The following is a 22,435-nucleotide window of genomic DNA, read 5'->3' as shown; positions in this document are numbered from 1 at the left end:
CCCCACGTTGCTCAGCCCATGTAGCTGACTCAGTCCCTTCTAAGGTGCAGACAGAAGTAGTTTGTTATACTTTAAGTATCAGATGCTTCGTTTGCTTTGAAGAAATAGTGTTAGTTTCTTGGTTTCAATCTCATCATTGATAAAAAGTTGATTAGTAGAAAGCTGTAAAAGTGAATCAGAACCAGCATTTTCTTATCTGGACAGTAAATTCCATGATAGAATTGCTTCTTCAAATGTAATCTGCTATGATACTGATGCTCGTGTTATGGGAAAATATTATTGACATATAAAGGCAGAACTGTGATGTGAACTTGAATTTATTTTTCAAGTCTGCTGACTACCCCTTCCTTTTTACCACCACTCTTAAATATCAAACCAGAGCATCTGATTCATTCTTGTTTTTCTCTTTCCAGGTCACTCCGTTTCCTATGTCCTGTGACTTACAAGATGACTGCGCCTGTCGTGATCCTGAGGCCCAAGAACACAGCCGAAAAGACTTTCGGGGTTATGGCCATGGCTAAGGAAAGACAGGTGTCAAAGATTTCCCAACACCAGGACCCGCATCCCTCTGGTATTGATTTCACAGTCTGCTGCTCAATGAAATGGCCTCTCCACACCAGGGATCCTTAGCACCCAGCCGGTCTGCCTTTAATTTCACCCAGGAAGGACCAACTGTGGGGAAGTGAAGCGAGTATCACCATGTTGAATGATGGAGTGGAATATTACCCTGTGTCTAAGATGGATTGCACACACAGCATGTAGTCCTAGAGCCTCTGAAAGTTCTTTCCATTTCTCACATGACCACAGCCCCAATCAACAACAAAATTGTGTGTGTATAGAGGAGTATGCACATTGGTGGTTAATACACAGGCATGCATATACACCCACACAAATGTCTGTGTGAAGGCAGTTTTGGAAACTGAGCAGAAAAGAAAAACTGGAAAAAAATAACAAAACCCCCCAAATTCAATCTTTCATTTCCCAAGATCCCAACAAACACGGTCCTGGGGAGAAGTGGTTTATAGAAACTAAGACCAAGTACTGAAGAGCCAATCTCAGAACCTGATGCTCAGAATATGTAGTATGTTACATCATTGTGTAATGCTTTGAGACTGGAAGTGAAATGGTTGTAACCACCAACCTTCTAGGGAACTAGGGCTCCCCAAATGGTAAATATTCCAAGATGTGCAAAGCTCCCCAATGTTTTTTGCTGCCATGGGGGTTTTGTCTCAACACCAGGGTGCAAGGCTGAGCTGGAAATGGCTTAGGACTGAAGAATTAAGGTATTCTATCAGCTCTCTGCTTGAGGCTTGAGGTCTTCATATCCCTTCCAGATCCCACCCATTTTTTCAGATCTTACCTTGGGACCACATTTGCTGCTACTCTTCCTGCTGCTCTGTCCAAATACATTGAGTACCCTAAGATGGTAGGACTAGGTTAGAACAGACTCCATATAACCAAGTAGACTGCCTCAAAAGTGATTCATATTTTCCCACAGTTCCTCACTTCTTGGCCCATTCAAAAGAAAAAAAAAATCATGGGCGTAAGTCTTTCATGAGTAGACTTCTTATTCTGGAAAAGAGTTGAGAGATGCCAGATGCAGGAGCCCTTCCTGAAAGTCCAGTACATCTAAGCCAGTGTTAGATTTTCTAATCAAGAGGAACAGTGTTAAACTTGAGAATACTAGAGCTACCCAGAGACTGTTGGAATAGCACGAACTTGAGTTATTGTCCTTACCCCAGTCTTCCTAGCTCTCTAGGCTAGAACAAGCTTTAATCTGGAGACTCCTACTATTACTCCAGGCAGGTACAGTTTTGAAACATCTTGGATATTGGCAATGTAGACTATATATTAAAGGAACATTAAAAGGAAGCCCGTGAGATCCAGACTGAGCACCCAACATAGTCCTCACATTTTCCACATAATTTTCAGATGTTAGGACATCTTTCCACATCTACTGCTGGGCACCACACCTTCCCCTCCCATATTTAGTCATTAAATGTTAAGAAGAAATGAGTCAACTGTACACAGAAGCCAGCAATGTATGCAGGGTCTTTTTTTCTGTCTCTTTTTAGTTTTATAAATATATATATTTATAAAATATTTATAAATATATATATATACCCTGAATTAATATGGGAAGAGATTAATACAGGATGATGTGAATAGAATAGCTAACTTTGACATAATTTATGAATGGCAGAGCAGGGAAGCAATGATATGTGAGGATCTAAATGAATTATGTAATATAAAGTTGATAGAATATCAATTGATCTCGAGTCTAATGGAGATAGCCAATAAAAGCAAAATCTGAGACAGAATGCAAAATGCCAGCCCAGCATTAATTGTCAATCTGTTATGTCCCCCTTTCTACTAGAAACAAGAGTAACTTTGCCAACTGTATTTTCATATTATGACCAATAGCTTTTTCCTGCTGATCAAGAACACTTGAAAAGGTACCTATTGACCATATGTGGTCTATAATATCAAGAAATGTACCAAGGTGTTTTTTTTGTATTCATACCCATAAATATGAACACAGTGCATATATCATGCAGCTTCTCCTGTCCTTTAGCCTCTGAGGATGAAGTCTAGAGTGGAGAAGTGGCCTCAAATGCAATGGTCAAGCACCTTGACTCTTCTAAAAGCATATCTCATTTATACACAGGGCATTTCCCCCTGGGATTTCTTGGACCAATCTTTAGCAAAATATAAGAATAATATTTCAGAGTACAGGCCTGATTATGGTCACGTCTCCAAGATCCTCAAACTTTTGTCCACCCTTCAGGTGCCTCTCTTGCTCAGATGTGCTGTTGCTGCTTAGAAGGGACAAGCAAGAGTGGTGACAGGGCTATCCTTCTTAATGAATAACCCAGAAACCTCCCAGGCCCCAAAGACGACCTTATCAATAGGAGGGTTGTAGAAAGCAAACAAGACCACAAGAATGTCCTCATCCAACTCTATCTGGGGTCTCACTGTCATTCGTTTTTATGCTCTCCATCTGGGCAAAGATTCTGGAGGGTGGCTCCTCTGTTAACATTCATAGACTGAATCTGGGGGCAGGGGTTCCAGGAAGAGTACCATCCAGTTTCTTCCTTACTACCATTCAAGCCTGTTAGGAACAAATTCATATTTGCTAAGCCTAATAGATAAAAAAGGCTACCCAACTGGTAGCCTGCCTCATGCCCACAAGGGATGTGTAATTCTTAAGGTCTTCTGGGACCTCAGTGCAGGACAGTCAGCTGTATTTTTGCAATGCACTGATTCCCAGTTTCCTTTTCTTCCCGAGAATAAACTCCTTGTCACATCTCCTCAGTCATCTGTTTTGGACAATGGGATAATCAGGAGGAGGTGGGTCTGAAGCACTGTTGTACATTCACAGCTTAGGGGCCCAGAAGCACTTGGGAGTTCTGCAGCTGACGCAGACTAAGTCTGTTTAGCAGCAAGGAAGCAAAGAGGAGATGGACAGTTCTCTGAGTCCCATCTGGGAAACTGTTCCAAACCGCAACACACTGTCTGCCCAGAGGACTTGCATTACCTCCTAGATTTTGTGCCAACAGCCTCATGAGGGAAGTCAGTGTGGGAAATCAGTCAGTCCTTGGGAAGCAGTGTGGGTAGGTGAAGTGGGGTGTAAAGCAAAGGAGATTAAAGGTCTTAAATAGTAGGCCTCTGGAAAAGGAGGGAATCAGCTGCTGCTCTTGGCTTCAGCGCACTGGGCCACTGCTGAGACTATTCTCTGTCTCATTCCCACGTTGGCCAATGCTTAAATGCTACTTGTTGAAAATAATTCTTTGGGACAGATTTCAGCTACCTCCCTTCCAGGTTTGATTTAACTTGGTTGTAACTGTCAATTTGTTAGAGGTCTTACCTGTGTGGATTTTTTACAAAAAGAAATAAATAGAAAAAGACATGAAAGGAAAGAACAGGAAGGAAAGCAGTCAAGTTAACCGTTTCAGTGTGTGTGTGTGTGTGTGTGTGTGTGTGTGTGTGTGTGTGTGTGTGTATCTCTGTGTGTTTGTGTGTGTGTTTCTGTGCATTTGTGTGTATCTGTGCTTCTATGTGTGTGTGTGTCTGTGTGGATCTGTGTGTCTGTATGTGTGTATCTGTGTATTTCTGTGTGTGTGTGTGTATCTGTGTGTGTATATCTCTGTGTTTATGTTTGTGTGTGTGTGTGCCTGTGTGATTTTTTTTTTCTGAAACTACTTCAAGTGAGAAAATAAATAGAAGGAATTGAAGGTGACAAAACTTTAAAGACCAAAATTAATAGAAGACAAAGGGACTAAAAATGCATGATTAAAGCCTAAGAATATGAACTCTATTTTTATGCTTCCTCGAGGAGACTATTCTATAGACTGAGTAGGTAGAGATGACATAGAGATTTTTCTAGAAGATGTAGAGTGGGATTTTATGGCACTGACTAACATTTTCTGAACATTGTGGTAGTTCCAGAAAGTAAGGCATTTTCTCCCTTGACTTGTTTTTAGCTAAGCATTTGGTTCATTTCTTTGGTGACTGTCCATGGTAGAGGGGATGGGGGAGGGTTGATATTAATATGTACCAAATATTAAGATTATCAACTGTGTCTTTGTCCTTTTTACACTATCAGATATTTGTATCTGCCAGTGTGGCCCTGAGCTCACTAAATACTGCACTCAGAACCACACTGGCCACCTCTGTTCTTAAGAAGCTGCTCTGTGACCAGGCAGGTGATGCCATTGGACACTGAGAAAGGAAAACACAAACAAGCAAACCACCAAATAGAGAACAAATGTTCTAAAATGCCCCTTGTTGTGATTTAGTCATGCTTTTCTAAATTATGAGCTTTCATATCATCTGTAAAAACAATACAATAATGATCAAAATGAAAGTTGATGAGTCTGGCACAAAGCTCCAGAATGCTTGTCCCCAGCAATGGATTTACTCGGTGATCTTGGATAAGTCATCAAATTGCCTCTACATTTGCCTCAGTTTTTCTAGTTGAAAAAAAATGGGGATACTACTATTAACCTACCTCACAGTGGGAAGATCATGAGGCCCTGAGGGTTTTAATGGACTGTCCAATCTATAGGAGAAAGCCTGATGTAAAGTCCATAGGTTTTTTTTTTCCTCCTTATTGTTTTCATTGCCCTTTTCAGAGATAGGGAGTGCTTGATTGACATTTCAAAGCACAAAGTTGGAAGGCCTGGATTACCATCCATCTTAATATTTTACTCTCCATACAAGTTTACCCTCCATTATTCTGGCCTTTACCAATCCAATGATTTGGTCAAAATCCAATGGCTTCCTACAGTGTAAAATTCAGTCTACTCTCATCTAGCTAAGATTGGAGGCAGGGCATTGCCAATTTACAGAGTAAGATGGTCTGACATCTCTTCTCCAATGGAATCCTCACTTCTCAGACTTAGTTTCCACATTACATGGTTCATTAAGAAAAGCTCTAACATTCTGAGTGCAAGTTGGGCTTCTTAAACTTCACACCAGCAGCCAATGAGGAGAACTTTGAACAATTATTGAGTTGCTTTCTTGGGTCTCTATAATCAATAACCTGTCTGCAGATACCTATCTATATAAAGATATTATATATAAATAAAAATTTACATATATATGCACATGTATATATAGCTGTACATATATGTGTGTATATATATACTTAAATGTAATATTTACAAAACTGTGATCTCGTCTAGAGAAAAATGTATTCATATTACAAACTGCTCTTCCATATTTATGTATCATACTATACCTTTTTATTACTGTCAAATTATTGAGGGTATTTCTAATTATTACGATGTTAGAGTCTGTTTAACATCTTCTGGAAGCAACCAAAATCATGACTTTTCATTGAAGTGCTTAGAATCTGTTCTCATGAGAATCCTACTGGTCTACTGTAACACAAACAAGCAAAAATAAATAGGAGAAAAAGAGAGACACAGAGAGAGAGAGAGAGAGAGAGAGAGAGAGAGAGAGAGAGAGAGAGAGAGAGAGGAAAGATTAAAGCAAAGTCAACAGCAACAACTAAATACAACCCTAATCTTCTTCCTGTACCTCATGCGCAGAAATGTGCTGCTCTTGTTTTGGGTTTTATTTTTCCTGTTTATGTGTTTTTATAGATCTAAGTTAAGTCTTTCAGCAATATATAAAATGTAAATAGTTAACTTTATTTATTAAGAATGTCATCTTTTTTAATTTATATTTACACAATGGTTCATCTAATTTATTTTTTTCTATATGGTTTTAAATACTCAAACATATTTTTCTGTTCATGGTATTTTTTATGCTCTTCTCATGGATTTATGTCTCCATACTGTTTTCTCTGGTCTCAATTACAGGTTAGATCTGACACACACACACACACACACACACACACACACACACACCACACACACACACATACACATGCACACACTCACACACACAAATAATGTCAAAGACGAATATTTTACCACTGTTGATTACTATATCTTAAAGTTCTATATTATGAAAATATATAATAGCTTGTCTGCTTCAGCATGTTGTTGTGTGGTTTTTGACTGCTATGAAGTCATATAGAATGGTCATGCGGATGTGTGCGCGCACACGCGCATGCGTACACACACACACACAGACACAAACACACACGCTCACACACACATGAACATATACCAATGCAATAACATGAAAGAGAAAATGTAAGCTTATAATTATAAAAAATCAATGAAATAAGCATGAAATTGAATCCAATATATATCAAGTCCTCTATATAATTCCTGAAAAGTATCTATATTTTGTACATGCAAAAACTGGCAAACATTATTATACATTGTAATATATTTCCATTCTATGGTACTAAAGCATATAACCCTTGCTCTTATATACTGCTATTTGGACTCTGTCTTCAACAATATACTCTGAGAATATGTTTTATTTTCATAACAAAGAAACAAAAAAAAAACAAAACAAACAACAAGCAAAAGGGACACATCCTGTGTTCTGGATATAAAGCTGTCATTGTGATCCTGAGCTCACTACAGAGGTTAATACTACACAAATCCTGCAGAAATCTGGTCCTTCAACATTACAGCATGGATCAGGGATTGAGGGGCTGGTTATGATGCCTCTCTCCCTAAGGAGCTATTGACAGTTCATGGTTGTAGGGAGAGAGAGGTATCAATTACTTCAGTGTTGTAAGAATAGGCAAGGGGCTTATGCTCCAATAAATAAACCTCTATCCAAGCAAACTTCATTAAATAAATGTGAGGACAAACAATATCAAAAGCAACAAGGACAACAAAAAGTTAGAAAACTAACTAGATAGAAGAGCAAGTGCAGGGGCAGGGAGGGGACACTGAGGAGTGGGTAGGATAGCAAAACAATGTGTATGTATAAGGTTTCCAAAATGGTGTTATGTGACAAATAATAAATTGAAAAGAAGGAACAATGAACCACCCAGTTCATCCTGTGAGCCTGCACTGAGACTGAATGTTGCTGCTTTCTCTCTATCTATTTCATTTTATTGTTCATCAGCTAGTAAGTAGCTATACAGTCTTTGGAAAGTTATTAAATTGTTTTAAGCTTTTGTTTTTACTATCTGTGAATCCAAAATAAAATATCTACTTCAGAAGATTCTTAATGGAATTATATTTTTTTAAAGATGTTTTCGGTGATTCAGAACATTATTGGACCTGGGTTGCATTGGTTCTTGTCCAGTTGAGATCGAAGCTGCTTGTTATAAGTACTAACAACATTAATTTTACTCTCAGCCTTACTTTAAAAAAAATGAATGAGAACAATTTATCCTGAAGACATGATGCTTATGGTGCACACTGAGATGTTGGCTGGCAGCTCAGAGTATGTTTTCGTATGCTGATGCTTACGATCTTGAATTCTGTACAAAAAGTAATGTTTGGGGGGACATCAGTTGGAATTATTATTTATATCACAATAAGTCAAGTCAGAACTACCCACTGTGTATTTTTGAAATCACTACAATACACTATATCAAGAATCGTGAGAGAAGCCACTAAACCAACCAAAAAGAAGCATTGCTAAATACTCTCCTACTCCATAACTAGGTTTGTTTGTTTGTCTGTTTCCAAGATAGGAATTCTCTGGGTATCTCTGGCTGTCCTTGCTCTATAGACTAGGCTGGTCTCACACATAAAGACTTAACTACTTCTGCTGTGACTTAAGGTACACCATCATGTCAGGATCCATAACTAGGTTTTAATGGTAAACCCTGTGCAGCATGTTTTCTGCTCAAGAGTCATTTTTAGTTCACAATGAAAAGGGGCTTGTAAAATAAAATTTTCAGGATGGCTTCATGAGTAGAACATATTTCCCAAGTGAAAAGGTTATATTCTTTGGTGTTAATATAGCTCAGTATTCTTCAGTTTTGTCTGAAGAGACAATTTTTTTTGTAAGCTCTAGATGACAAAGAATCAAGAATGTCTTCTCTCCAACCCAACAGAAAGAGAATGGGAGGAGAAGAAGGAGAAAGAGAAGCCAATTGCAGAGTTAATGGCTTCTTTACAGCACTTAGTGGGAAAATGGCTTCTTTCTCACTTCAAATCAGGCCAAAGTGTTTATCATTTATAGTTAGAAGCACAAGATTAGGGAGCATTCTGTGATTCTATACTGGCATTAGCAAATCGGAGAACATTCTGAGATGCTATACTGTGATGCTGTACTGGCATTAACAAATCACTGAGTGGCAGTAATCAGAACTGAGGATAAAAGCACAGCCTGTCTGATACTCAAACCAGGGGTCCTTCCTTTTCTGAGCACCAGAGGTCTAAGTTGAAAGTCAATATTGCTACGGAAGGAACAAAGTCCAGTGACATTCTGGCCTGTGACTTTGGGCAAGTTCCTTTCCTTTGTGAAGACAGAAGGAGAGCCTAATGAGAGAATGCAGGTGCCATGATTAAGCAAATGAGACCCACAGGTGAGTCCATCATCCTATGAAGAATTTTAAAAGGAAATCAAGAAGCCCCTGGCACAGATACTGCAGATTTTCATGGCTGCCTCATGTGGCCTTAGTGGGAGAAGCTTCAACTAACCCTGCAGAGACTTGATAGGCCAGGTGGAAGGATACTAGGGCAGAACCTTCTCAGAAAACAGGTGATGGATGGGGTGTGTGTGAAGGGAGCATGGGAGGGCAGAGTGTAGCATGTAAATAAATAAATAGCACAGTGCTCTTTAGGAATTACAAACGACTGGGGTATTAGATATTTGAAATTATAATTTCCTACCTGTCAAATGATACCATTACACAAAGTCATATTTAGAGTCTTGAACATTCTACAATCTAAAAGTGGAAAATGTGAGACCAGGTGATCAAGATTTAGATAATCAATAAATGTTCTTTGGCTCATAGGATTCAGTAAGTAGAATGCCGACTACCATATGGAAAGCCCTGGGTATGATTCCTACATTACATAAAGCTTGTCTCATAGACAAAGCAAACCAAATAAAGTAACTGTACAAACACAGTTAATGACCCTCAAGGGGTGAATTATGATGTCGTCTTACTAGAAGGAAGGCTCTGAGAAGGTCTGAAAATGAAGCTGGGTCACAGCTGTTAGCCTGTTGTGCTATCTGGAGCAATATTCTACTTCTTATCTCAGTCCAACTCTCTCATCAAAACTGGGGTGTCCTAGGAAAAACAATGAACCATTTAAGGGAAGTGTATGAGTACAGTCTTCTATATTTCTCTGTCCCATCTCTGACTTGCACAATAGGAAGTATGCAGCAGAAAAGGAGGTGAATAGGTGAGAGGCATCCTACAAAGAATTCAGATCCTTGGTATTTACAGGGAGAAACATAGCATCACTTTCATATCACCAAGATAGACATCCTGCAAGTCATTAAGCTTGTTTCCATCTCTGTGGAACTAGACAAATCTTGGCCACAAGCCAGACATATTGAATAGGTCCAGAGTGAAGACGAATTTGAAAAATTAATATCATCACAGTTCCATAGTTCCTGGAATGAGCATCAAAGGGGTAACAAGAAAAGCAAGCACAGATGAAGCATCTCTTTCTTTAATATGTGGAAGTGGATTAGTGCTTTCTTTTAATTCTAACAACATACTGTGATTATAGGAATCATCAGATTCGATCTCGCAGATGAGAGAAACTGAGAATCAGAGTTTTACTAATTTATCTTAAATAACGAATTGCTCCCCCACACTCAAACATTAGCCATTTTGAGATTTATACAGTATAGTCCAGACCTTTTCTTGTCATATTTTAAGTCTGTTTAAAGCAAAAACCTAAGTCAATAGTCATATACTCATAGGTTGGAAGTTACTTTTAAGCTTAATATCAGCAGAAGCTGACTGATGGCCACTGTAATGAGGGGTTGAGATAGAGTCATAAGAATCATCCAGGCTTTACTATCCAATCTTAGAGATTAGCACCCATATCACTGGCATGCAGCCTATTTGTTTACACCACAGTGTTTTAACTAAAAGGAGCAAATTAGGCAGTGTTTTAACTAAGAGAAACGGGCAAGGATAAATGGCACAGGCAGAGATAATGTGTATCGATCAGAACTAAATAGGGCATGGCTGTATTAAAAGAAGCAAGTGTTAAGTACACCAGAGCCTAGGTTGAGAAAAAGAACTAAGGGACCACACTGGGGAGAAAAGTTTGAGAGGTGATATCAGAGAGTTATATAGAGACCAAATTGCTAAGTGTGTTTTAGCTTGACATTCTCCAGAAGTCAGCACAAAGATGGAAATGCACAGAGTTTATCTGGATAGTAACCTTACTATCAGCATTGTTGAGTAGCAATTTCAATCAAGATAGAAACTTCTATCTTAAAGGGAAGCTTATTAAGACATAGGATGTCCTAAAAGGATGTGAGGCATTTCATCCTGCAGGGAAGTTTCTTTAGCTCAGGCAGTGACCAACCTAAAGGCTCCAGGAAGTTACAGATTCTTATTAGACACACTAGGTCTCTCCCTCCTTATGAACATATAATCAGTAAAATGAACTCAGAGATACTCTCAGACAAGTTAAGCTGGTTAGATGAGGCTCAGTTAAATTGAGATACCCCAAAAGGATACTCTTCAACATATAGAACTTGATGAAAGTTTTTCCGTATGCTCATGTTTCTAACTTCTATGAAACATCACTCATGCTTGGGTAGACTTTAGTAAGACAGCTGTGTTTGAATCATTTCTACTCCAGTAACTCTTGACCCATATTCCAGTAAGTAACAATAATAAAATTCATTGCTTCACCAAGATGAATTTCGGTGGTATCTTTCATCTATGATCAGGTCCCTATTCAGGATGAGTAGACATTTGCTTATATCTCTGCAGGAACAGAGTCATACATCAGTTGCCAGCAGAGGGACATGTAGAAAAAAACAATAATTGTATTGAGATCAAAAAGAGAATGTATTTCATACTACTAAGTTATGTTTCCTGTCTCTGGTGAAAGTCATTGAGCAGATAGGGTAGGAAGCTGGGGTACTTTTTCAATCTCCACCATGAGCCAGTGGTCAAGAATTCCCCTGAATCAAGCACATCTCCCTTTCATGCTAGTAGGCATGTACACTCATGCCAACCAGAAAGGCTCTTAGCAAAAGTAACATGGATTGCTGAAAGTCAGACCAATGTACCACATATAAGGGAGTGGGAATAATGGGATAACCACGCTATAGTTACATCACAGCAAACAATATGGCCATGGATTAGTTAAGATCTGCTACAGTTTAGATGCAGGGAAGAACCATTCCATATTTGATGGGAAAACATGGAGATTTTTAGGGAAAGGGATATCTTGAATGTGTTTCAATGGGTACAGAAATCTCTTTGTGTGGAGCAAAAGCTGCTGGGAAAACCAGGACCAAATGAGAGGTTAGAGTGTTTCTCTATTTGAGAAATAATCTGGAAATATTGGGTAATAATGGAAACAAAACAACAACAAAATTGGGCTCAAGACAGTTACTAGAAGTATTACTGAATTTGACAGATTTAATCAAAATACATCCTTAGGATAGACGTTCCAGGGTGTTTAAGGACCAAACAATAGAGAGAAAAGTTATTAAATCAGAGTAAGTTAAATAGACTTCAATTCATTTTGAAAATAAAAGGAGAATGGCATTCAAAGGATAGTGCTACTGTGACAGATCTGGGTGATCACACGCATTCTTTTACAAGGTCAAACCCACATGGAACTGCCTTAGCAATTCCCAATATCAACCTCTTAAGATAGTAAAGAACTTCCCTCCATGGGTTACAATGCTCTTGAGCCCCACTGAAGCTCAAATCTACAAGTGTTAGAGGAACTAAGCATGTTCATCACAGGGTTCTGGCCTCTTTGTGACTGGCAGGTCTCTGACCTTAGCATTCATTCAAATACATTAAAAGTTCCTAGGCTCTGCTCATGATTTGCTTTAGAGGCTGTGATGCAGTAGAGCACATGAATGTACATTAAACAAACAAATAAACAAACAAACAAATAAAAAAAAACCTTCCCTGCTCATTGATAATGGGAGGGACACAGTAAGTAAATCACAGACATCAGTGTATCTGACAGTCCACAATCTATATATAGATTATAGGAGTAAGTAGAGATCCCTTCATGAGTAAAGTGAACATGGCTCCTGTCCTTGGGAATTTTCTCTCTGTTGGTAAAGCCACTGGACACATTTGAATTGCAGTATCAAAAACTAAGCCTTGGAGAAACACAGCAGCCTTTGCACTAACAATGCGATGCGTAGGTGGAATTTCCATTATGTCCAGCAGAGCGAGATGAAAGCAGGGAGTGTTGAAGACAGAGGGAGTATCCTGAACAAAGGCGACGGACAAGAGAGTGGCACATAAATTTATGGAAAGAACTACCAAGTTGTTGGACAATTAGTGCAACACACACACACACACACACACACACACACACACACACATAATTGTGGAGATGGGATTAGAGAAAGCTGGAGGTTTCATAAGGAAAGAGCTATACCTTGAAGAATTCCTATAGCACCATTTCTTCTTCCTAAAAATGATGGAGGAAGCAAGGAGGCTTTTGTTCTGTGAGGAGAGACAGTCTAGGAGGAGGATATTCCTGAAGGGTCATTCCAGAGGACAGTCTTGGCTCTGTGCAGAATCCACTGTCTCATTATGCTTAAGACCCTTGTACCATGAACAACACATTTTCTTCAGGACTAAAAACACATTAAGGTAACGTAAAGCATGTGCAAGGAGGAGGTGACTAGATATTACATTATCTTCTGTTCATGCCATACAGCACATCCCCCATTCATTTAGTTGTTTTCCCTCACTTTCTCCCTCCATCTATCCACCCATTTCTTACTCCCTCCCCTTTCTGTGCCCTCCCCCTCTTCCCTTCCTCTCTCTTCTCTTACTTGTTGCCTCCCCTCTCTCCATTTCTCTTTTCCTCCCTCTCTCTCTCCTCCCATGAACTCCAGCAGCATGCAAATTGGGAACAAAATTTCCAAGAGCCAATTGCAAAACTGCTTTAAAGGGAGCCAAAGCCCGAATTTGGTTACTACACATTCAGCACACTATACTGTGAGTGCAAACCTGGGCATTTTGTTTCTGTTAAGCAGAATAGATTCCCTACAAGTTACTACAAATATTTCTCCCTGTTGATATTTTTAAAAGATTTTTCCACAAAGCTCCCTGCCAAACGCTTTCATCTCAAGCACCTGCACACATTCACAAAGCTTTCCTTGTTGGAACTCCATTCACCTGTGCATTTAGGTGAATACAGAGTCTGAAGTTCTTAAATATGCTCAACTGTTTCAAGAGTACTGCTCTGTAAAGTCTGAGCTCACTTACCTATCCTACCCTTCTCAACAGATCCTACACGACCTGCTGCTCCCTTTGTTTATTGTATAGCATTGCTCCTAGCTCTCTATCTTATTGTTGGAAACAACTTGTTTTAGTTACTTTACCAAGCCATCTTTTCACCTTGGATTCACACTGTTGCTTTCTTTGAAGCACTCCCACAAAATGCAGCCTAGTTCATTGGTATTCTTTCTTCACACCTCAGCTTTCATGGGCTCACTGGTTTGATACACACAAGAAGCCATTGAGGAAGGCATCATCATCACTATCTTCATTATACAAGTGGAAAAACAATTGTGAGGAATTTCAGATAAGTGTCCGAATATCACATAGCTGATAAGGTGAGTCTGAACTTGAACCAAGACATTTGGTTCCAGTTGTCGCTTTCCACATTTATCTATAGAGCCAATCAGGATGTTGTGCTGAAAGTGAAAGATAGACCTTCACTCTGTTTAGAAGAACTTGTGGAAAGAAAACTCAGGGGTGGAAGGGAGGGACAGAGGGAAGGAGGGAGGGAGAGACAGACAGACAGACAGAGATAGATAGATAGAGATGAGAGAGAGAGAGAGAGAGAGAGAGAGAGAGAGAGAGAGAGAGAGAGAGAGACTCCCATCATCGATGTATACATGTGACACCTAGTGAAACAACAATAATTTGGAATCTTTGACTTAAATACAATATTAAATTGCATCTCAGCTCCTTACTTTTGGGGTTCTTCATTTGTCTATTGACTAACCAAAATGGTCCATGTGGCTCAAACTTCATATCAACTTGGCACCATAACTCCAAGTGAAATCTAATATTCAGCTGCAGTTCTTACACTCTTCTTCTTAAAGTCTATATTCTAACCAAGCTTGGTTCCTTTCAATTCTTCTGGTTCTTTGTTACTGCAAAGCCTCTATACATGGCTGGAAACACTCACAGGCAGATACACAGACACAGACACACACACACACACACACACACACACACACACACACACACACACATCTCTTCTTATTCATCCTGTAGGGAAGAGTTCAGGTATTAGGATAGATTGTGTTCAGCTTTTTAAGTTTGGATAATGCTCCCTCTCTATACTTAGGACTCTATGTTTTTACCCTTCCCAGGATTTTTTAGGCTGTCAGGGTTCACTACACTGAGCCTTCAGGATTGTAAGCAACAAAGGAAGCACATTTGCTTTATACATAGTATCTGGCAGGTGCTTAAAAAACACTTAGAGGTAATGGGAGAAAATGCAATGAAACAGCAGTTCATTGATACCATCCAATCAGGAGTTGTCAAACTGCACTCACAAAAAGGCCACAACATTTTATAGTAACACAATTTTGGGTTCTTTGCCTCATCCTTTGTACCTGGTTGCTTTAATGATGCAGAGACAAGTTACAATGACCAAAGTTATATTCTCCCTCCAAATCTAAAAGACTCAGTGTATAAGCTTGTCATGAAATTATCTGATTCATGGCTCTTTCTCTAGACTATGAACTAATAAAGAACAAGGGTCATCCATTCATTTAACAAATATTTTTTTTTTAAAAGAGCCCAGTATTTCCTCTGAAGAGATGAAAGGATCACTGAGATGAGTATGTATAACCAAGGCCAGGCTTGGTACATATTCACCTTTATCTTCAAAATGCTATTTTAAAAAAAGTAAAATAATAAATCTCCTCACTGCTATTCACACCTTCAACAGGAAAATAGGCCAGTAGAAAGCGAAAGGCTAAATACACAGATTCAGTGGGGGGTGGGGAGATGTGTCATAAACAGTGGTGGTCAACTATTATCAGCTTGAGTAAGGCTCTGGGCTTTGTCATTAGTGCCATGAAAAATAAATGACAAAGAAAACCGATCTTGGAAATAAATTGTCTGGTTTTAAAGTCTGGTTTCCCCAGTGACTCTCTAGTTTCGAACAAATTTCTATACCTTTGTGTGAATTGTCATACTGGTCTGTGAATTGGTGATAAACATGTCTTCGATGAGGAAATGCCATGTGGATTAATGAAACTATCAGTGTGAAGTGTTTTCACTAGTGTCTGGCCTGAAAAACAAAACAAAACAAAGTGCTTTGTAAATGCTGGTTCCCATAGTCTTCATTGTCATTCTTGGGGCTGTCACCACGTACAAAAGGACTCTGACAGTTTTAGGTCCTTGCTCAACAAATGGACACAATGCTACCTGTTTTGCTGTGAGGACTCAGATTAGAGGCTCTAGTGATGCAGACAGACTGGTAAACTGCTCTCCAGATGTGAGCAGTGCTAGCAACAACTCCCAGATGTGCGTGACAAGCCATCACTGAGCATCTGTGAGGTGCCAACATCTGGAAGTCTTGCATGCCACCAACTCCGCCTCTCTTGCCCTTGATGCTCAGGGCCCTGTTCTCATTCAGGGCACCCTTCCAGTGCCAAGGGTGCACTGAGAAGAATAACATTCTTGTGTTTTCCCTCCAGTGTGGAAATTCCATCCCTTAGCAGTTTCCATCATGTAAGACTTGTACTGAAGGGCCATTAAAGATTCTAATGGAAAAGGAGGAAGGTGTAGGGGAGGGAGGGGATGGGAATCCCTTTTACTGGGAATTTTACTAGCACTCAGATGAGATCATTCCATCCAGTCACCAACGTGCTTATTGGGTCATGACTACTGCTAGTAGGTGATTTAAAAAAAAAAAAAAAAAAATTAGACTAACAGCAAAAGAATGCCTCATTGAGGCAAAGCACACACTGACTGTGACTTTTTCCAGTTCTTTTTTTTTTTTTTTTTTTTTCACATTTGCTTTCCCAAGCACAGCAGTGTCTGTGCTTGGTTCTTAGAGCAGTTCTGCATGTAAGGCTGAGCCTGCTTTGTAGGGAGTTTGTGAAGTAAGTCAATCCATTTCATAATGCACTGATTTAGCATCCACTTTCTGCCAGGCACCATGCTGCCATTGAAGGCCTAGAGGTGATAAGACCATTGAACTGTCTGTCACTGAAGATTACAGAGACTTTGGGAAATAAGTCACAAGTCCTAGAATTTTACAACAAGCTTCCAAGTGGTTGCTTGAGACTCTCAGAAGAGAAGCAAATGCTATGTGTATACTTTGCCCATGTTCAATACAGAACCTAGGATGTGGTAAATCCTTCATAAGAATAGTAGCATGGACATTAAGCCTTGCCTCAGAAGGCATTAGGAAAGCCTGTAAAGAACAGATGGAGAATAATTGAATATGTGTCGGGGCCCATAGATAGCAAGAGAAAGTAACCAAGCATGGCTCATGAACAACTTACTGTAGGTGTTTGGTTGTTTCACAAGTTTCAGAATGGGTAAAAGAAGAAGGTAACTAAAAAATATCAGCTACAGCCATGTTACCAATTGCAGACACAAGGACTGTAATTGACATGAATTCTTTTATAGTATTTTGTTAAGGACATGTCTGTGCATAAATATACATATATCAGCAGAAGTTTGTGCTTTCTTTCCCTTATTTTTTTTATCATGTAATCAAAATTAATTGAGATCCTATCAGTGAGTAAGTGTTGTAAATTTATATTGTCACACTTAAGTTACAAGACAATAAAAGACTCAACATTCCTCAAGGGATATTGCTTCTATTTTAAAATATATAACCTCTGTGGGTTGAATGTGGCTGAAAACTCACATCATGTTAGGCAGAGTTATCACTTGGTTTTTTGGTTTCATATGGAAATTAGTGTCTCAAAAGGAAACATGATTGTGTGTCAGGGTAACCAAGGGTAATCTAGTGATGGCTAATCTTACTTGTTTACTATGTCTGTAGTTAAATGGAACCCAAGCTGATGAATGCTGCCCTGAGGAAATTTCATAATAAAGTTATTTGTAGCAGAAAAGTGTAAATCTGTGCTACACCTCCTGGTGACAGTTCAGATAAAATGACACCAAAGAAGGAATCTGTGTGTGTTGCCTGCTTTCTCTCACTCTTGCTGGCAAGTTAATTGATCATGTTGTTTTGGATAGTAATAACACAGGCCGAAGACCTCTCTAGCAATCACTCCCAGACTTCAGAACTGGACTACTACTGGATTCTCTGTGTCTGGGAGACAGGTGATCTACACAGCTATTATCCTGTAAGCCAATATAATAAATCATATATATGTTATATATATATATGTATATATATATATATATATGATATTCATTATACTAGTAGTTCTGGTACATCTATATCATATCTATCACAGACCTGTGAAGCATCAGGAATATTAACAGAAAGGGAGCAGATTGGAGAAGTCAGACATTGTGGATAACTGAGAGGAAATAGTGTTTTCTGGAAAAAACAGGGCAGTTGCAGAAAAATCACAGTGATTATAATAGTATGCACAAGACCTGCATAAGAACAAGCCAAGTCAGACAAAATCCCAGCAGTCAAAGAGAGATGTAAACACATAACCAAGCCCCAATCTGAACTGCTGTTGGCATGTAATAACTCCTGGAAAAAAAGTTTCAGTTTCCCTTTAAGGCTGAGACCACTGAAAGGTCTAGGGCAGGGCCCATACACAAGAGTATTTTGTAAACAGAGAATAGACTCCATGAATTTAAAAAAAAATAATCAAGCAAGTAAGCAAGCAAATAGGCAAACAAAACTCTGTGGGAGGAGTTTGATGTGAGACTATGAACAAATCGCTTCTGTAAATATGATCAAAATTCATTGTGTAAAATTCTCAAAGAATTAATAAAAATAATTTAAAAACCTTATCTAACCCCCAAATTTTCACCAGAGAACCTCTACAGCTGATAAACAAGTTCAGCAAAGTGGCTGGAGATAAAATTAACTCAAACAAATCAGTAGCTTTCCTCTCCTCAAAGGACAAACATGCGGAAACAGAAATTAGGGAAAAGATACCCTTCACAATAGTCACGAACAATGGAAATACCTTGGTGTGACTCTAACTAAGCAAGTGAAGGAGCTGTATAACACTAACTTCAAATCTCTGAGGAAGAAAATCAAGGAAGATCTCAGAAAATGAAAGATCTCCTATGCTCATGGATTGGAAGGATCAACATTGTAAAAATGGCCATCTTACTGAAAGCAATCTACAGATTCAATGCAATCTCCATCAAAATTCCAACCCAATTCTTCATAGAGTTGGAAAGAGCAATGTGAAATTTCATCTGAAATAACAAAAGACCTAGAATAGTAAAATACATCCTCAACAACAAGAAAACATCTGAGGGAATCACTATCCCTGACCTCAAGCTATATTACAAGGCAATTGTGCTAAAAACTGCATGGTACTGGTACAGAAATAGGCATGTGGATCAATGGAATAGAATAGAAGATCCAGAAATGAGCCCTCACATATATGATCACTTGATTTTTGACAAAGGAGCTGTAAATATTCAATGGAGAAAGTATAGCCTCTTCAACAAATGGTGTTGGTCCAACTGGCACTTAGCATGCAGAAGACTGAAAATAGACCCTTTCTTATCACCTTGTACAAAGCTCAAGTGCAAGTGGATCAAAGATCTTCACATTAAACCAGGTACACTGAAACTATTAGAAGAGCATGTAGGAAAAACCTTAGAACATATAGGCACAAGAAAAAATTTCCTGAACAGAACACCAATGGCTTGTGCTCAAAGGTCAAATATTGACAAATGGGACTTAATGAAATTGCAAAGTTTCTGCAAGGCTAAAGACACTGTCAAGAAAACAAAATGGCAGCCAACAGCTTGGGAAAAGATCTTTACCAATCCCACATCTGATAGAGGCCTAATATCCAAGGTATACAAAGAACTCAAGAAGTAAGACACCAAAGAATCAAACAACCCTATTAAAAATGGGGTACAGAGCTAAAAAAATAGTTCTCAACTGAGGAATATTGAATGGCGGAGAAGCATCTAAGAAAGTGCTCTACATCCTTAGTCATCGGGGAAATGCAAATCAAAACAACCCTGAGATTCCACCACACACCACTCAGAATGACTAAGATCAAAAATTCAGATGACAACAGATGCTGGCAAGGATGCAGAGAAAGAGAAACACTTCTCTACTGTTTGTGGGGTTGTAAACTGGTACAACCACTCTAGAAATCAGTTTGAAGGTTCCTCAGAAAATTGGACATAGTACTACCAGAAGAAACAGTTATTCCACTTCTGGGCATATACCACAGAGAAGCTCCAACATTCAACAAAGACACATGCACCACAATGTCCATAGAAGCCCTATTTATAATAGCCAGAAGCTGGAAAGAACCCAGATGTCCTTCAGTAGATGAATGGATACAAAAATTGTGGTATATTTACATAACAGAGTACTACTCAGCTATCAGAAACAATGACTTTATGAAATTCTTAAGAAAATGGATGCATCTAGAGATTATCATCCTAAGTGAGGTAACCCAGTCACAGAAAGAACAGACATAATATATAGTCACTAATAATTGGATACTAACCCCAGAAAGCCCTGAACCCCCCAGAACAACTTACAGACTATATGAAGTTCAAGGAGACCTGGGCAGCCAGGGAGCAGAGAGATCTCTGCAGAGTGAGCACTGTAAGCGCACCCCCAGCCCTGCCTGATCCAGGGACCAGGAACAGAACTTTGGAACTTCTGTTTCCACCCGGCAACACTGAGGCATAGAACAGGGCTCAGCCCATCTGCCACCTAGACCAGTGAAGACCCAGGGACACAGACCAGATACAAGGGAAAAGCAAGAACATATCACTGACACCAAAATGGCAAAAGGAAAGCGAAAGAGTATATCCGAAGGAAACCAAGACAACCTGGCAACTCCAGAACCCAGCTCTCCCACAACAGCAAACATAGGAATGCCAAACACTCCAGAAAAAGAAGATGCAGACCTGAAATCATACATCAAGATGCTGATAGAGATACTTAAACAAGAAAGGGAGGAAAAGCAAAAAAATTCAGAAGCTTTTAAAGAAGAAGCAAGAAAAACACTCAAAGAACTCAAAGAACTAGTGGAAAACACAACCAAAGAGGCAAAGGAATGGAAGAAGGAATTTAAAACGGAAATTGACACAATAAAGAAATCACTAAAAGAGATAACCCTAGAGGTAGAACACCTAAAAAAGAAATCAGGAGTCACAGAAGCAAGCATTTCCAATAGATTACAAGGGATGGAAGAGAGAATCTCAGGGGCAGAAGATAACATTGTAAACATAGACAAAACAGCCAGAGAAGATGCAAAAAACAAAAAGCTCCTATCCCAAAATGTCCAGGAAATCCAGGACACAATGAGAAGACCGAACCTAAGGATAATAGAAATAGAAGAGGGAGAAGAGTATCAACTAAGAGGCACAGTAAATATCTTCAACAAAATCGTAGAAGAAAACTTCCCTACCCTCAAGAATGAGATGACCACGTGCATAAAAGAAGCCTTCAGAACTCCAAATAGGTTGGACCAGAAAAGAAATACCTCCCGACACATAACAGTCAAAACACCAAGTGCCCAAAGCAAAAAAGAATACTAAAAGCAGTAAGGGAAAAAGTTCAGGTAACATATAAAGGCAGGCCAATCAGAACCACACCCGATTTCTCAAGAGAGACTATGAAAGCTAGAAGAGCCTGGACAGACATCATGCACACCCTCAGAGAACACAAGTGCCAGCCCAAGCTGCTATACCCAACAAAACTATCAATCACCATCGATGGAGAGATGAAGATATTTCAAGACAAATCAAAATTTACACAATATCTGACCACAAACTCAGCACTACAACGAATTATAGGTGGAAAACCCAATACAATGAGGGAAAATACAGCCTCGTAATAACAAGAAAACTCGTAAACAAGAAAACTAAAAGAAGAAAAAGACACAGACACAACTCAACCCACAAAAGCAATAATGGCATGAAACAGAAACAACTATTCCTTGATATCTATTAACAAATATGGACTCAACTCCCCAATAAAGAGACATAGGCTATCAGACTGGATAAATAAACAAAATCCAGCCTTTTGCTGTATACAGGAAACTTATATCAGAGACAAAGACAGACACTATCTCAGAGTAAAAGGGTGGGAAAAAAACTTCCAAGCAAACAGCCCCAAGAAGCAAGCTGGACTGGCTATTCTAATATCGAATAAAGTAAATTTCCAACCAAAAGTTATCAAAAAAGATAAGGAAGGACACTTTGTACTCATTACCAGGGAAATCTGTCAGGAGGAACTCTCAATCCTTAACATATATGCTCCAAATAAAAAAGCACCCACATTCATAAAAGAAACCCTACTAAAGCTCAAAAAATACATTTCACCCCACACAATAATAGTGGGAGACTTTAATACCCCACTCTCACCAATGGACAGATCATGGAAACAGAAACTGAACAAGGACACTGCAAAACTAGCAGAGACCTTGAACCAACTAGAATTGATAGATATATACAGAACATATCATCCTAAAGTAAAAGAATACACCTTCTTCTCAGCACCCCATGGCACCTTCTCGAAAATTGACCACATAATTGGACACAGAACGAGCCTCAATCGATATAAGAAATTGAAATACTCCCATGCATCCTCTCAGATCACCATGGTCTACGGCTGGTCTTTAACAACAACAAAGACAACAAAAAGCCCACAAACACATGGAAACTAGACATTGCTCTGTTAAATGATAGCAGGGTCAATGAAGAAATAAAGAAAGAAATTAAAGGTTT

The 22,435-nt window shown here is 39.1% G+C and overlaps 1 protein-coding gene across 1 annotated transcript in view; it reads left to right on the top strand.

Annotated features, from left to right (window-relative positions):
* Positions 1 to 521, top strand: part of PAPPA (pappalysin 1) — a gene marked incomplete at both ends in the record, with an annotated part of 218,323 nt that extends 217,802 nt beyond the window's left edge. The window contains one exon of the mRNA XM_080940261.1: positions 414 to 521. Within this exon, the coding sequence (XP_080796387.1) occupies positions 414 to 521 (108 nt within the window). The remainder of the gene's footprint in view (positions 1 to 413) is intronic.
* Between the last annotated feature and the right edge of the window lie 21,914 nt (positions 522 to 22,435).

Source organism: Micromys minutus (genome assembly GCF_963924665.1).
Source record: "Micromys minutus genome assembly, chromosome: 28".
Taxonomy (NCBI): Eukaryota; Metazoa; Chordata; class Mammalia; order Rodentia; family Muridae; genus Micromys; species Micromys minutus.
This window is presented reverse-complemented; position numbering and strand designations above follow the sequence as displayed.